Source organism: Porites lutea, chromosome 7 (assembly GCF_958299795.1).
Source record: "Porites lutea chromosome 7, jaPorLute2.1, whole genome shotgun sequence".
Lineage (NCBI taxonomy): Eukaryota > Metazoa > Cnidaria > Anthozoa > Scleractinia > Poritidae > Porites > Porites lutea.
The window spans coordinates 8,199,164-8,216,799 of NC_133207.1; the positions used below are offsets into that span (position 1 = coordinate 8,199,164).

At 39.3% G+C, this 17,636-nt stretch overlaps 1 protein-coding gene across 1 annotated transcript in view; it reads left to right on the top strand.

The window, feature by feature from the left end:
* Positions 1-17,636, top strand: part of LOC140943660 (MAM and fibronectin type III domain-containing protein 1-like) — a 23,542-nt gene continuing 5,906 nt past the window's right edge. The window contains exons 1-2 of the mRNA XM_073392780.1: positions 1-191; positions 897-1,190. Coding sequence (XP_073248881.1) covers positions 59-191; positions 897-1,190 — 427 coding nt within the window. The 5' untranslated portion in view covers positions 1-58. The remainder of the gene's footprint in view (positions 192-896; positions 1,191-17,636) is intronic.

Genomic DNA, 17,636 nt, shown 5'->3' on the forward strand with positions numbered 1-17,636 from the left:
ATACATAAAAATAATCCATGGGAGCGGTACAACTGTGTTTACTAGCTATGGATACTCAATGACTCCTACAAAAGCTTTCGCGGAAGTTTCTTTTGGAAACCATGAAAACATCACCGTTCAAATCTATCTATATTCTAGTTACAGTAATGCCAGGCTTCAATTCGGAATTTTACCGCAGGGATTGCAATCGGGTTAGTTTCATCCTCATATAATTTATGTAACTTTAATATTGCGAGCTTTTGTATTTTGTATCTGAAACAACTACCTGACATAACAGTGTCAACCAAAAAACGTACAAATCTTGACGGCTTACAACGCTTTTTGTCGGGCATTCCACTGAAACCACTGGAGAATATTAACTAACGAATCTTTTTCCTTGCTCATGTCTATTCCTGTAAAAATTCATTCTAATCCTAAATCTATTTTTTTCCAATGGTTACCATGCCAGTTTTCCAGATTTATCTTCATTTATACATATTTTCTTAACTGACATCAGCGTCAATAGTAATTGTGAAAAAAAAAAACAACAACAACAAAGACAAAAAAAAAAACGAAAAAAAAAAATTGTGGGTCCACATGCTATTAGTAACACCGCTGCAGAGACAGCTTAGACTTTGGAACGTCTAATAACCACTCTAGAAAGCATCCCACTTGATTTGTTGGTATCAATATATCAATTCTAAACTCGGCTGACATATTTTAAATATATTTTATGGTTTACACAAAGTTTGATTAAAACGGGTACGTGGTTTTAGAGGAGATGCAGTAAGCCATTCTTTCTCAAACGGAGCCTTGCGTATGATTGTGAAATTTAGTGTTCTCGAGCTCCACCATCGCTGTATAGTAATCTCTTTTATTATGATCGTCAATTGTAAACTTTCTTTCTTCCTTTTTAGCTCACCTAGTGTCCAGTTGGAACTTGTCTATTGATAACAAAACAGCAACCAGTATGCGAGTTTCTTGGAAAAATCTATCAGCATTGCTGAGCCAAAGCGTTCTTCACTATATAACTGTCATAAAAAGTAGCAATGGGAGCATCGTGAATGGAAATATCCTGCAAGGGAACACCACCTCTGATGTTTTGTATTGGCTGTCGCCATATATGGAATACAAACTCAATGTTCTTGGTGTAAATGATAACGGAAAAGTTTACAAGAGTTCAGAGGCCACAGAGTGGACTGAGGAATCGGGTATATTCATAACATTACCGTCGCAAATAGATTATTGTTATAGCCATGGCTGTCAAAGCCCAGTTTCTAACCCATTTACAGAAGGCCTTTCACGAGTTGCCTTAAGCTTTTGTTTCAAAGCGAGCCTCAGTGCGAAGCCATTGTTATAAAGCCATTTTTTATTTCATTTAAAATAAAACTCCTTTTCGCAACAAAGATTTTGCACTAAGCCTGGTTTTGATAGTGAGAGTTTTCGGAACTCTGAAATGGCCTGTTAATCTTCTACATCAATCTCTTGTGGGAAATGTTAATTTAGTTCTTTTAAATTGCATATCACCTCAAAATTGATAAAAATTGGGAGGAATTCTACGAGCTTTCAGCTTTAAAACGAGGCAAAATTTGCGTGAATCGGATAAAACTAGCGAACTCTATGCTCGGTTAAAGAGTACGAAATTGTCTATTTGAGCAGCTTTTAGCCAGAGGGCCGGTTAGATAGTCCTCTGGGTCGAGTGAAACGATGACGTATTTTGAGGCATTGTTCTTCGCTTTGTTGTTGACTCCTATTGTACCGCTCTCCCTCTCTTTCTTCCTATTGCACTATTGGAAAAACTGTTGCCTGGCCCAAAGGCTCGTCCGCGTAAGGAATTGCAACATCGTCATATTCAAGCTTCTCCGCTCGCTCACGAAGTTGGGTCATAATTCATATTTTTTAACTTTTTCTTGTAAGTTTTGCCGGATATTCGGTAGAAACCCGGGTATAAAATTCCATCCTGAGTCGTCAGAATCGACACATGACATACTTTCCTAGTGAGACATCTTTTTTCGAAGTGAAGATGGTAGTCCAACTAAGACTAGGCAACGACTAGAGCAACGAGAACGGCAAAGAAACAATTAATAGGTTTTGATTATTTAAACAACAATTTTGCACGTGCTATGACGCTTGTTTGTACATTTCTTTGCCGTCGTTGAATGACCACGACGTGAAACTTCCTAATTTCACGTCGGTGGAGAACGTCCACATACAAACAATTCCTAATTCTTTTTTAAAACCTAGATACAGTCCTTCGGAAAATAGCTTTACAAAACTTCACCAACATTTGACAAATTGAACGAAATGTGACATGGGAAAAGAGCGATAGATATTTAAACAACGAGATTCACTTTTTAAGAGACCCAATCCCACAAGACGTGGGCATCAGTTTAAGGAGAACAATGCCTCAAAATACGTCACTCGCCCCAGGTCCAAAATATCACGGCCTAAGATATTAATTCTACATATTTAAAAGTCTGTAAAAAATTCAGATTTATCTAAAATCAAAATCTGTGGCATCGTTTATTACAATTTATTATTATTATTTTTATTGTATTTCAAAACAAACCTTTAACTCTCTCGGTGCGGATGTCGAGTATTCTCGGCACGCGGTTTCGAGTTTCCCAGTGCGGATGTCGAGTTTTCTCGACATTGTAAACAATCCCAGAGTACTTTTCAGAAATGCAGTCTATATTAGGATATATTCAATGGAATTGCCGGCATACCTGTAGATGCAGTTAGCGTGACTAGTTCTGACATTTATTGATAGTCAAGGAACGGCTGAGGCCAAATGTTTGTAGGAGGATCCTATTTCAGTCCGAGGAAAGATGAAGCGTGACATCGACGCCATGTTGATTTTCTGCCGTGTCATCATGTCAAGGTTTTCTTTAGATTTCGCTGTTCATTTTAACCAGTACAGTCGTAAAGAAAGGCGTTGGAAGAACTCACATTTAGAAAATTGCGATTGAAGGCAAAGGTAAGCATTTGTTTTATCTTTATCTTTTTATTATCATCATCATCATCATCATCATTATTATTATTATTATTATTATTATTATTATTATTATTATTATTATCTTTTTATTATGATTATTATTTAGTCATTGAGTGCTCATGACCATGGTGATGAATCTATGAATGTGGAAACTGACGACGCCATGACGGCGTCTCCTGCTCGTGCTCCTCCAAGGCAAAGACAACTTGTTTAAGAAGACGCGACTTTCTATGACGATTTACATCAAAGCTGGATTCCCCGTTTCGTAAAAGAACCGGTGTTAAGGTAGAAACTGCTGATTTCGGGCCTGTAGATGATTTCAGGCTCTTCTTTGCTGACAATTTCTTTACTCTTTTTAATATTTGTGAGCAAACAAACCTATTTGCTGAACAGTTCTTTGACAATCCAGTAAATTGTAGTGAACATATTGAGCTCGTATTAATAATTTTCATTTATTTTCATTTTTTTTTTCAGACAGTGGTGCCAATGAAGTGTCACCCTTTAAAAGGGCTTTTTGTTGTTGTTATGACAACCAAGGCTGACATGTGACAAATCATAAGACTAATTAGGTCAAGCATCGCATGTGATGATGCCTTATTAGGGACCTTAAGCAAGGTCGACGAGAAGCCCTGAGGACGACGACCGGAAGTGAAAATACCGCTTACCGCGCTACTGCGCATGCTTCACTCGTCGTCCACGTGAAGTTCATAACGTGAAAACGCCATCTTTGCCGTCCAGGCCGAACGTCGCGAGAACGTGAGTATAAATTTATGTATTTTCATCTTGTTTAAGAAGAGAATTTATGTTTGGCTTTTGAAATGAAGGCTAGATATTCCTTAGTATCTAATCTTTGCACAATATTGAATCTTACTACGATTTTGAAAATGAAAACTTTGCAAACAGTCAAAAATTAGGGCTTTGTGGGATTGCATCTTGTCAGCAAAACATTCAAGTTAAGAAGATGAAATCGAGAACTAACAAAGTGATTACTTGTTTTGTTTTATTTACCTATATGCAGTCATTTACAATTGTTTTAACTTGAGCAGTAAATTTTCATGCCGTTAAGGTCATTTTAGTGTCTAATTTTCCGAAAAATTAACTTATATTTTGATGTGATATTTCCTTAGAATGGAATGGACAGAACTGCATGACTTGAATCCTTGCGAAGAAGTTTTAGTTGTGGAACCTTGGAAACATCCTTACCGTAGTAAGGAAAGAGGAGATTCATGGAACGAAATAGCAAACGATTTAAATACCTCTGATCATCCTACGTTTAAAGTATCAAAAAGAAGTGTCAGAGACAGGTTGACCTTACTTTAACACAAGTACAAAGCGAAAATGAGAATGGAGAAAGCTATCTCTGGGATAGACTGTCAGGAAACAAAGCTAGACAAGGCGTTAGAAGAAATCATAGAAAAAGAGAAAGAGGCCACGGATGCGAGAAGCCTGCAAGATGATAACAAGAAAACTGAAAAGGCAGCAGCGGCCGAGGAGCACCGCAACCAAGCGGTTTAGCGTTTGGGTGAAACCAAGAAAAGGAATGCTGAGAAGCAAGACGAAAAAGCCCAGACGGCGCAGAAAGGAAGAAGATCGACGTCGGAAGTGGTGCAATTTCTGAAAGAAAAGTCAGAAAGAGAGAGTGTGGTGAGAAAGGAGGATTTGGAGTTGAGACGAAAGGAGCTGAGTCAAAAGGAGGATATGATGAAAATGCTAGCACAACAACAGCAGCAGCAGACTCAGCTTATGCTTTGTTTGCTTGCAAAGGGCCAAAAAAAAGAACAGTTGAGTATCCGCTATGTTATCCATCAAAGTGTTGGTTTTTCCAATGTTGTTGTTACTGGAAGTTTTACCGTGAAAAAGTACTAAGGCAGCATGTATATTTTCCAGACACGTAATAATACACTGTTTGTATTTGAAGGTACATTGTGAGACTGCAAAGTTCTAATTGATTAGTGTTGTTACAAAACCTTAAATTGATTAAATTCAAGATTCATGTTTCAATGTTTTAAGTGTATTTTATGTGCATTTCTGTACATCTTGTCTGACTAGCTAAAATCTTCAGTGTTGTATTTGAAGCTACAACATTTTATAGTGATTAAATCTAAGCTTTGTGTTTCAAAGTTTCAAGTTTATTTTATCGTTATACAGTGTATGCCCATCTTGCTTGACTGGCTACAAAATGAAGCCTCCTGTAGCGGTTGGAATTGAGGGGTTATCTGTCAAAGGTAGGAGGGTCAGAAAATATGAAAAAATGTATCAGAAAGGGGTGGGGCAACATTTTTCCTCTTCCCCTCCCCTTCCTCTGGTAAATAATTAACTCCTAGTTTTGTGGTGTGATTGGAACATTCTCCAGCAGGTTCCTGTCAACATTTAATACATCCCAGATGTTGTGCCTCTTGGCTGGAACTCAAGTTTAAACAAAACAATCTTATAGAGCAGTTTGTCTTTTATTAATACACTCCTGTATCAAATTAACCTGCCTTCTCTTGATACACCCTGAAAGAAAAAAAGTAGTCAAGGACACTTACGAATTTGTCCATGCTTAGCGTGCGTATATCGAGTTATGGATGCACCCGGGAAGTTTGGAGAGCACGAAAGATGCGTAAGAGTTGCACGAGGCGATAGCCGAGTGCAACTCTAGCTTCTTGAGTGCCCTCCAAACTTCCCAAGTGCATCCATAACTCGATATACGCACAGCTAAAAGCATGAGCAAATTATTTTATAACATAGCTGACAAAAATGCTTGCTTTTTGATGAACTGCAAAATTCTCGTAACGCGCTACACAATAACAAAGGGTTCTATTGGCTGATTACGAACACGCCACAATCGTCTAGTTTGAATGAAAATATTCTTTCTGTAAAACTGAGAAAGAAAACTTGCTTCTTTATTCGTTAACGATCAATGGAAACTAAGCAGAAACAAAGGGAAAGGAGTCTTAAAGTTCACCTAAAGTTAAAATACTAACGTGTTCGTAAGAGGTCGTGGAGTATGGTTTGGATTTGCTGAAAAGATGTTTACCTTTTGCTCGGCGAAATCCGGAAAACATGTTTTTAGGGAAGACAACTGTCATCCTTCTTTAAACTCATATTCATTTACGAACATTGGCTGGTCATTATGGCTTCTTGAGAAGACCTGGCAGCAGTCGTTTTTTGTGAGTAATGAATTTATGTCTTCTTGTGTAATTTGTGTTGTTATTGCGAGAGAAATTTTCCTGCTTCAGTCGGATTGTCCGGAGATAACAAAAGTGCATAACAAATTTAAAAACAACAATAAAAGCGGAAATTTTACCTTTAAATGTTGTTGATGACCAGTTGGTGTCTGTTCTGTTCCCAGTGAATGTCTTTCGGCCAAAATTTGCTGCAGTGTTTTCCGACAAATTTGCGAAACGCGCAACTTGCGAGTTTTTTTTAATTCGACTTTATTTTTGCTGCTTGTTGGATCAGGACCTAAAAGGTCAATGCCGATAGAAAAATTGGGCAGTTTTTCGCTGGTTCCTTCCATATTTTAAAGAGAAGGAAAACTGCACTGCAGCTTAAAAGACGACAACAGCAAAAAAATGCTTACGTCATCTTATTTACGCACGGGCGTGCGTAAATAAAGATTTTGTTCATAGCGGCTCAATAGGACTTATATAGGGCAAGCACGCGCGCTAGGTTATAAAATGCAGTGCTATTCACATGAAAGTTTCATTATTGCACTGACATGTCATTCCTCTTTGATTAGCAGTATATTATTTGAATTACTTTCAAGCAAAGTAATGTTGTAGTACTAGTGTTGGCGGATCTAAGTTAAAGTATTGCGATGTCTGATTTGGATATACTACTACTGATTTGGATATACACTACTTCTCGATTTACACGATAAATGAGCACTGTTTTGTTTACATGTCCTCGTCCACGTTCAAGTACGCGCTTAACATTTTAGTTTTCCCGCCGCGAACGACGTCCTCGGACTAGTCCCTCAGCAACTCTACTCGTCGTCGTCCAATTCGTCGTCGTTGCTTAAGGTCCCTATTTAATTTTCGTTGACAACTGTAAATATCATGACGATATTGAAAATAGAAGAGTAGAAGTCAGATAACCAGAAAGGGGTTCAAACTGTAAATAACGAAGGAAATCAACAATAGTATTTGGAGGTGCCATTGACCAGAAATGTCACTACTGTTCTAAAAATCATGATTTTACCCTTTGATCGCGTTGTTAAGGGTTTGCTTATGTTGTTTTCCTCAAATATTCATCAAATTTAAATATGTCTTGTATAAGATTCGAATAGCAGCAGGAGATCACCATGCTTAAAAGATGCTACTTATGTGATTTTCCATGTGATTTCGTGACAAGTCATGTGACTAATTAGGTCAAACATCACATGTACTGATGCGTAATTTAATTTTCTCTAACACCTGTAAAAACAAAGAGGATATTGAATATAGAAAAGAAGATACAGTCCGATAACCAGAAATAGTTCAAAATGTAAATAATGAAGGAAATCAACAGTAGTACATAGGGGTACCAAGGACTAAAACTGTCAGTACTGTTCCAAAAGTGTATGTTTTACCATTTTAACTCTTTGTTTAGGGTCTTATTATATTGTTTTTGTTAAATATCCATCAAAGTTAAATGTCTTGTATAGAAGTGGCAGTTGGTAAGCACCATGCTTTAAAAATGATACTTTTGTGACTTCCCATGTGATTACGTGACAGGTCATATGACTAATTAACACAAATATCACATGTCCAGGTGCATAATTAAATGGTGACTTACACCTGTAAATATCACTTGCATACTGTTAATAACAAGGGAGATATAGCCAGATAACTTATGGTTGTTCAAAAAGTCCATTTCGGGGAGAAAAAGTCAGCACCCAAAAAAGGCTGCATAGTTGATCATAGCTAATCATAAGCAATCGTTTGGCGTGCGTTTAACGCCAAGCGATTGATTATGATTAGCTATGACTAAATATTTCCCCCCCTATCTATTCGAGCATGAACATTTAATAGGAAGTTGTCAAAATGCTAAAAACTTCCTTTTTGGGGGGGGGGGGGGGGAGGAACCCGGCACCCCCACCAGTGTGAATAAGGCTTAAGCACGTATCAAACCATGGGATGTCTTTGGTGCCATCCAATACGGCTTCAGCCTATCGTGGTAGAGCTTTTGTACAAATGAACTTTATAAATAGTGTAAGGTATAGAGTTCTATCGATGGGGAAAAAAATAGGCTAGGGCGTAGATATTAAAAAGATGATTATTGATTTCATCAATTCTTGTTGACGGTAGGTTTCAAAAGGTAAAACAAACTAACCGCAGGAATTTTTTTCGTTATCAAATTCCTTGTATGAGTTTTTTGAGGCCATAGCATGAATATTTTAGCCAATTTATAAGTAATATAAATTTAAGTTAATCCAAACAACCATGAAAGGGAGGTCAGAGAAATTATATGAGTTACAATTCTGAAATAAACGGTTTGTCAAGCAATATCTTGCCGTGACAAGGTTCGCGGTTTTCCCCCTTTGAACGTTTTATCTCTAGACCAATCACATCAATGCCTTTCCTTTTTGTCAATCAAAGACAAGTTCTCTGACATCCCAGAGACTGTTTGAGGAATTTCTCGTCCTAACTTCGCTTTAGCAGGGGTCTTTTCAGTACATTCTGGTTTGTTGCTAAGAACTTACGTTCAAGATTTATGTACAGGAATAAGGACAATACCGCCACTTCGTCGAAGGTCCCGTGGCTTGTTACTTATAGCCTGATTTTTAGCTCATGGATGACGTAGTCATGCCATGGGCTTTTGGAGGCACTCGAATGGCACTCGATCACTAACTCACTCACTCGAATCTCATTAATTTGTTCATTAAAGTCAGATTAAACACTTTACTCTCACCTCCCTTACTTAGTATTACTTTTGTGCAAGGGTCTTTTACGAATATGTTTGGCGTATTCTAGAGGGTACCGGTAAAGCGTACATTTTTTCCCGACACATTATCGAGATGGGGTTTGTATAATGGAGATATTCTAAAGAACACTGACAATATCGTCTGCAAGAAATGGACTCTGAATTATTAGAGGGACATTGAAATAATTGAGCGTGGATCATTGTTGTATATTTGGACGAATTGTGCACATTTGTTCCCGATATTACTTGATCCGGATATTACTTGATATTGAGAAGATGCAATCGACAGGAGTATGAAAGAGCTATCGCAGCCTGACGATGTGATTTCGTTGAGCGAAAAGCGAATAGGCCAAAAGAGTCTTTTAATCACTGCAAAAAAAACAGTCCTCGAATTGATAAAGCGACGTTGAGGAGTATCTATTGTGGTTTATTATTATTGGGACGAATCCATTCGACCATTTGTCTTCGCATGCAAACAGGGAATGAATTAATGTTGTGTCAACTAGAAGCACAGGTTTTTGAACCAACAAGCGTTAAGCTATTTTGCTTGAATTCTTAGGTGATCTTTGCCTCAAAGTAGGCTTTTGTTTGTCGGTCATTCCATTTAGCAGTGCTATCAATGTAATTTCTACAAGAAATGCTGCGCTGGCATAAACAACTGTCTATAGAACATTCAGGTGGAGAAAGGTAATCGGATACTTCGACTGCGTTTAAATTACTTAGCTAGGTCAGAGCACGTACAGCTTTGAGTTTAATCCGTTTTATGAAAATAATTTTTAGGTAGTGTTTATCAAAAGCGCGTTCTAAAGCAGTTTAATTTAGCCATAAACGCCTGTATTCTGTATTTAATAGCTCGTAGTACATATACTAACCGTTACGTACTCTTTGTGAACAGCATATGGAAACATTTATTTAAAAGCATCGCACTTATAGGAAACCTTCGAGGTCCATTAAAATAATTGTTTAAAGCCACGGTTTAAATAAAACTCGGGCTTGTGTAAAAATTAGCTATTTTATAAGAAAGTGCACTGTCGTTCGGAAAGTGTTTGACAGTCACACGAGAAGGCAAATTATTTCACAACTAAAAAGCGTTAATAATTGCTTTAAAAGTGATCTTTGCGTTCTAAGTAGAAGTATGTTTTTCTTTGATTACTGAACTGTCTTTTCTACACTAATTCAATTCATCCATGAGCTCGCTCCTAGAGCCTTTGATTTCTTCAAGTATTGGAATTTTTGCTAAGCTGTAAAAACTAGATCACAGTTTAGGAAGGGCTACCTTGATCTTCTATCTGTATATAAGCCTTACGGGTTCGACTTTTCTGGACAGACCTTCCACGAAGAGATATATTGCTGCACCAGTCTTGGTCAAACTCCGTCCTTGGAACATTGATCTACAATACTGTTACCCTTCTCTTGAATGTCGCTGATTTCTCCTCTTCTTGAACTTTCGATATCCTCTCGCATGTACCTTCACTTTAGGCGTTTCGACTCTCTGGGCTGGCACTTCACGGTCAAGGTTCCTCCACAGGGAATCATCTTAGGCCAGTGTGTCTTCCTTTGGGATCAGAGTTGCTCTCTCATGGTTCAGGCGCGGTATTTTTTCTGGTTTATCTGGTTAATACGAACTGTTAAGATGAAATCTGTGAAGATTGGGTATTCGAGGTTTTTTTCAAATAATGGATTGAATTTCAGTTTCAATTGTTTATTCACATCTAACATATTATGAGTTGAGAATGATACATGACAGAAAATCATCAAGGTCGGTTTCAAGCTTCGCGCGTGCAGACTGCTCCTTGCGAAAAGGCGCGTTTCACAGTATTCGAGAATCAGAAATTTGCTTTGTTCTCCGGATCATAAAGAGGAATTATAAGCTGAAATTTTCAGGATTAACTGTTGAAAAGGTGAGCATTCCACTTATTGAACCTGTTTCATTTTTGAAACAATCTATATTTCGAAATGTTGGACGCATCTCTGATTTTGTGGTTTGAAACGTACAGCGTTACGCTGGTATACTGGTTCAAGAAAGCTCATTTTTCTCCAAAACGGCTTTTACTCATAAAGTTTGCCTATACACCTGAAATTTAGGAATAATTTTGATGTATAGGGATATCAACTTACTCAAATCTTTTATGGTTAAAACATGAGATGTTGCCGAAAGGATAACTTGCTGCATTGTTACGCTTGACGGCCCTAATTATGCACGTTTTTGCAAAACATAATTTCCTTAAAAATTTAGAATGCAATACATATGCATGAATTTTGGCAGATTTGTAGTTCATTAACATGTTGTTATTCTTTGTGCCAACAGGGGTCTTTTTTGCATGAGCATGCGCGACCGCTGAACAAGCGATTTGCATGGAGGCTCACCACAGGGTTTGCCGTCATCAAAATGGCGCGTCTCAAAGCTATCATAGCGATTATTTTGCTCTTTGGTCTTGGCGAATGTGCTCGTGATTTAACAAAATGTGTAGTTTGCAAAAAAAAACTCTAACATGGTCTTAACAAAAGCGAAGTAGACTGGCTTTAACATACACGAGCTACTATCAAATTTCATCTCCCCACTTGATCTGGACAACAGCGCGAGGATTGCGCTGACCTCATCAAAGTCTAAACAAAGTGCAGAAAGGTTTGTTGATATATGGCAAGTAAACACTTTCAATTTTCTTTGTTTTGAAATGGGAAAGGAAGAGAAATATTTAAAAAAAAAACATAGCAAATTTCAGCGAGTGGGTTCGAAGTGCGCGAAAGCCGATGTTCAGTTCAGCAGTAAATTAATATATGTTCTACAATTTTCCCAGCGCTTTAAAGCTACAAAATTAAGAGCACACGAGACGTAGATTAGTCACCTGGTGAGATGTTGGTGGTAGTCACTCTGTATGTCTCGAACAATAAAAAAAATGAATATCAATGAGACACGGTCAAAACTGCATTCAATAGGACCGAAATTAAAGTCCAATCTTGTGACCGATTTTGATGAAACAAACGGTTAGGTTTCCCAAGAAGTACAGTAAACATGTGATGCCGACCAAAAGTTAAAAATCATTAGAACATTTAAGTTCTGGCCAAAAGCAAATTCCTGTAAAAGATGCGTTACAATGTTAGTCCACGCAAAAACAAGAAGTTCTACAATTTTCCTATAAACAAACTTTGTATCGCTAAAATACCTAAAGCAAAAACTTTCTATTCCAACTGAAAACGGTGTGGTAGTCGCCCGCTGATCGTTATTAATCCTCTCCCGAAATATGGCTAAATCAGCTATATACAAATTATTGACAGAAATCCTCTACGGCATCGAGAAACTGATTTACATCCGATTTATAGAAAAACAATAAATAAAGAGCATTTTGCTCAATAGCTACGCATCAGCAATGCATTCTATGCCAAACTTTGCGGTTGTTAAAGGGGAATCAAGACACGAGTCGAGCGCCAAACAACAACAAGCAGCCATGTTCGTGTCAGACATCCTTGAGAAACTTGCTCTTTCACCTCGTTCAGCGCATCAGTCTCCACTTTAAATCAACAGATCTTTACTTACTTTGTACAACGAAGGTCTTTCCTAAGTTCCTGCTACCATTTCAATCTCAAGCAAGCTTTCAAAGTGAACAATTTGGTTCCTATGACTATGCAGCACGCTCGCTGTCACTGATCGCGTGGTCTTTGACAAGTCAGCGGTCGCGCATGCTCATGCAAAAAAGACCCCTGTTCCTTGTGCCAAGGGACAGCTCTGTAGCTGTAAAATGTTTGGAGATTATTGTAATTCATACGCATAACTTCGTTTGTACACGTGAACCGTGCTACTGATCAATGTAAGCATTTATATTGTGCTGTTTGGACTTCAGTTCATCTGTTTGGGTGTGCATTGTATTTTCCCAACTCAATATAATGCTAAAAATAGAGGTATACAGTGAGTGATTTATTTGTTTGAGGTTTCTTTAAGGTCGGACACAGTGTACTTCTTTAAAGCATTCCCACATTTGGATTTGCATGCTCATTTGATCAGTGCACCGTTTTTTCCCAAATAGGAAGTGGAGTGTAGGATTGTAACTCCTCTGAATCTACCAAGGACCTTTTTGAGGGGATTGGTAACCCTGGAAAGGAGAGAAGACCTTTTTCTGGGTGTGATTGCAGCCCTAAAGAGTATGCATGTTGTTGCATAAAGTTTGTTCCCAACTCCTTGCCTTACGCCATGTACTGTTGTCATTGTTTCAATAATTGCGTTGAAACCATAAATAATACAGTTACTTTTAGTAGCTTACAAACAACAACCATGAGCATGTGTATTCTGATTTATCGATAAGGATGTTTAAAGTTTTCTCAATATGGATTGGGTTCTCACATCTCAGTATCTGGCCTTGACTTGATAGATACACCAGTTGCATCCAGTTTGTGTAATTAGTCAATTAATTGTGCTTAATTTACAGACTGATCCTTTGTTATTGCATATCTCCTCATCTGCTGTTGAGGAAGTCTCAGGCTCCTGACCAACTTGTTGCTGTTCCTGGTTAAGTCCTCAGCTCATACCTAACCGACGGGACATTTGCCCAGTCTAATTTTACACGCAATGTTCAACTAACATGTGACCATTGTTTCAAGTGCCAATTGACTCTGGAAATAGCCCTACAATTCCTGTTGTTCGTCTAAGGGGAATCCCCCTTTGGGGTATTTGTGGGGATGAAGTGCTCCCGTGCAGGTCACACTTTGCCCCATAGACGCTTGTTACTCCTTAAACCGGGGAATTAGACATCTAGAGAGGTCTTTCCACCTCTCCAGTACCCAAGGGGGATTATCACCTCCACTCACAACCTTGGAGGATTATCACCTCTCACTATCCTGGGGGATTAGTACCCCCCAGAGAGGATTATCATCTCTCACTATCCTGGGGGATTATCACCCCCTAGAGAGGATTATTACCTCCCACTAACGCGGGGGATTTTCATACCCGTAGAGAGGATTATCACCTCTCACAATCCTGGGGGATTATCACCCCCTAGAGAGGATTATCACCTCCCCCTTGTAGATTTCGGACTGTTACACCAATATGTAGAGAAAGATGACCCGCTATTCATATTTGGATTACTTCATCCCTTACCTCTTTTCCCCACAATAGTTCTTGTCTAGTTACTTGCTTTCATCCAAGGGGCTATGTGTTAAGAGCATTAAGATTAAAATTTATACAACAGGATAAATTAAAGTTAATGTGATAACATAATCCTTGAGTACAGCAACATAGCTTTTCTGTCGGCCAGTTTCTCATGACCAAATTTTATTTGCAGTCTTGTATTTTTGGGATCGCTTTTTACAAGCCTATTTTATTCATATTGTTCGTCTATGGGGAATACACTTCGTGTATTTGTGGGGATGAAGTGTTCCATACAGGTCGACCCTTTGCCCCATAGACTCACATGGTCAGCTATTGTGGCAGAATGGGCCCCCCAGACAGCCTTGTTACCGTGGTGACAAGGAGCTAACCTTTCTTGTTGTGGTTGCCCCAAGGGGGCCTAGGAATTAGGATCCCAGAGAGAGGATTAGGACCTCTCTGTAGCCTGGGGACTTGATGGACTCATGGAAAGGAGGGAGAGGATTACCACCTCTCAGGGCCTGGGGAACAGGACCCCAGACAGAGGAATCCCTCCTCTGTAGCTAACTCAACAGCTCGCTTAGCTTTTGTCGGCAGGGAGTTCTTCACTTGCTCCAGCCTCTCACTTAGACAGTCATCTTTTTGTTTTCGTGTGCTCAGTTGCAGTGTTTGAATTTCTGAGGCATCTGGAGGATGGTACTCTTGCTCAACAATTCGCCTCACGAGCGGATAAGTAACTTTGATTGAAGACTCGTATTCAGAAGATGAGGTCACTCCAGGATCTGTAAATCCAAAGCGTCCCATACCCACAGTGACACCAAGGAGGTCACGTTCTACTTTAGTGACTGTATGGTCAGTGACAGCGGGTATGAGAACCTCATTAATCGCGCGCTCGAGTGGCTCAAGTGATTCTGCAATATCCGGTAATGTTCTTAGGAAATATGTCCAACGGTGCCGCAGACCAAAAGTGAAGGCTGCGTAGCTTGCTTGAGGCTGTGATATGGCGAAATCTGCGAGTTAAGTAACTTCATTGACCCATTCGTCTACTCTCTCGCCATCATATTCTTCAAGGAACGATCTAGATCCTAGAGCCGCGCCTAAGTGCTTGTGGCCCTCTGTGGTGACGTTAATAGCAGTGTCTCTAAACACCTCCCTGCCAGCCTGTTCTCGTTCAGGTTTGATGATCAACCAACATTTCTTGGCATTAGGGAGGTAACCCAGCGGAGGGCCACTCTCTAATCGTTCATCCCGCCATTTCCTCACGTCTTTCAGGAACCACGTCCGGTTGCGTCATCAGCAAACCAACACTGTTTTGCTGCGCTTGAAACGTGCAGTCGCGTTATAAGTGGTTGAAGACCTATGGCGTATAGGGTAATGGACAGAGGGTCACTCTGTGTGGTGCCCTTTGCTGATATTATTTCCTCACCGTCTGTAATGAAGAGCCGCGCAGGTTGTCTATAGGTGTTTATCACGTAAGTAGCCAGGGTCGGACTCAGCACTCGGATATAATGTAGTGCTGCAACTCTGTTCAAGGCGTTAAAGGCGTTTGATACATCGATTAGCAGAACAGCATCCGTTTCATTCGCATCGAAGATGCTGCGCATTGCATGAATTGCAGCTTCACTTCCGCTTTTTTGCCCTGCACAAACTTGAAGGGAACCACTTGCGTCAATGACGTCGGGCTTTGTCACGTGCATAACACACTTTCCCATTATCCTCCGTATAACTTTTCCGACACCGATCGGCCGGACAGCGTCCTCTTCTTTGTCCAGGGGGAAGAGTCGATTAGCTAAAATTGCCTTAATACCAAGGGGATCGATAAATTCAGTGCACAAGCGTGGGGGCATTGCGGCTATTGCTGTGCACAGGTCTGTTCCAGATTTCTTGAATGACTTTGATTCAAGAATTTGCCGGAACCCATTCTCATCGACTCCCGAGGGAACCCCCAGAACCTTTTGTTCGCAGAGCAAAGTACCTTTATAAGCGTGATAGTAATATTTCAAAACGTACATGTATACTTATACATAATTACTTGAAAGAGAAAACTCGCCCAAAAAAGAAAGTGTTGTAATTAGCAATATTGGTTGTCCCGGCTTAAATTTAACGCATTTATGCCTTTTGACGGATGCTTGAATTAATAAAACACACGATTGTACTTGTTTAAAGCCCAGGGGGTTACTCCCTTACAAGAGGCTAATGGGGATGTGCCGCTGAGTGGGGTCACAATTTCACGAGTGGAGTGACTATAATGGGGTCGCATTTACAATAGAGTTACTAGAATGGGGTCGCAAATTTTCGGATTTTTGGGGTAAGTAGGGATTCAAAGTGGGACGATTCTCGGTTAAAAAGATCAGAAAGTTGTTGTTTATTAAGTTTAACAATAAGCTGGCGTTGACCGCATTACATTCCGTTCTTGAAACCACATCTTAAATATTAACCAGTTACTCAATAGCACAAAACCACGGGCCTAAAAGAAAGTCCACCGAAACATCAATACTACGGTATTTACTTTTCTACTGGATTGTTATCGTCCGTCGAAGATAATTTATGGATGACCTTTTTGAAGGATTGACAAGGTAGATGAATAAATAGAAAGTGACTAAGTTGGGATCACGAAAATTACATTCCAAAAAGTGACTAAGATAGGGGCTATAATTGGCCACAAAATAGCCTAAAATGAGGTAGGGGAGGCCAGCGGCACATACACAGCAAACATTAGGGTTAAGGTTTAAGGTCCGTTTTAGTTGGGCTCGGTCGTCGAGGTCTTGCCGACGTCGCTCAAAAAAGCCGACTTTTGGGCGATTCTGCACTAGTTATTATATCCAAATTAAACAAAATGACTCTTCTGAATAAGATAAGTGTATTGAAAGATGTATTATTAAAAACTGAATCGTTGGATAATGCAATTCTAGCATTTTGATTGGCTTACCCGTTATGGTATATGAGCTATTATACCATGCTCTCCATATATGGTCGGTGTACGCGACAGTTTAAAATTGGAAGCTAGCTGAGATTTTTTTTTCGCGAAGGATAGAATGGCGCCGAAGCAAATCGTTTTAATTCATTTCTTAGAATACTAGAAATGAAATTTCATCGAAAGAAAAAAGACAAGAACAAACAAAAAAGCCACAAGAGCTTGTTTGAAAGTTTGTCGAAAAACACACATGAAAACACATGGAACTAAAGTACCTTGACCAGCTACGAAAGAAGACAAGTGTTGTTTCTTCATGATCGCGAAGCCATTCGCCGATCGAGTCACTCGCCGATATATAACTGCGGCTTGTTTATCCGACATCAAGAATATGAATCACAAGTAACCAGCCACAAATACAGGCTATGCAGCCATTCACTAGAGCAATCGAGGCGGCAGTATAGCTTCTTTTCTCGTTCAGCAAAACCAGCTTGTGGCTTCAAACAACTTCATAACAAACGACCGAGGTAATAGTTTTTCTCCGTTGTTCTTGCTTTTATAACTGCACCGAAAATCCAAATTCACAGTAATTTCGACGGCTGTCACTTAAAAATTATTTTCCTTCACATTATCTGCCAGGTTTTTTTTAGCTGTTCTGCTGTGTAAAATCCTAGAATCCCGATGAGTTTTTAAAAAACTAATGTTCATCGCTACAATGTTTTGTTTTTTCATTCATGCAGTCCAGGCGAGTCCGTTCGCCGTTGACAGTTTTGATAGACGTGTGA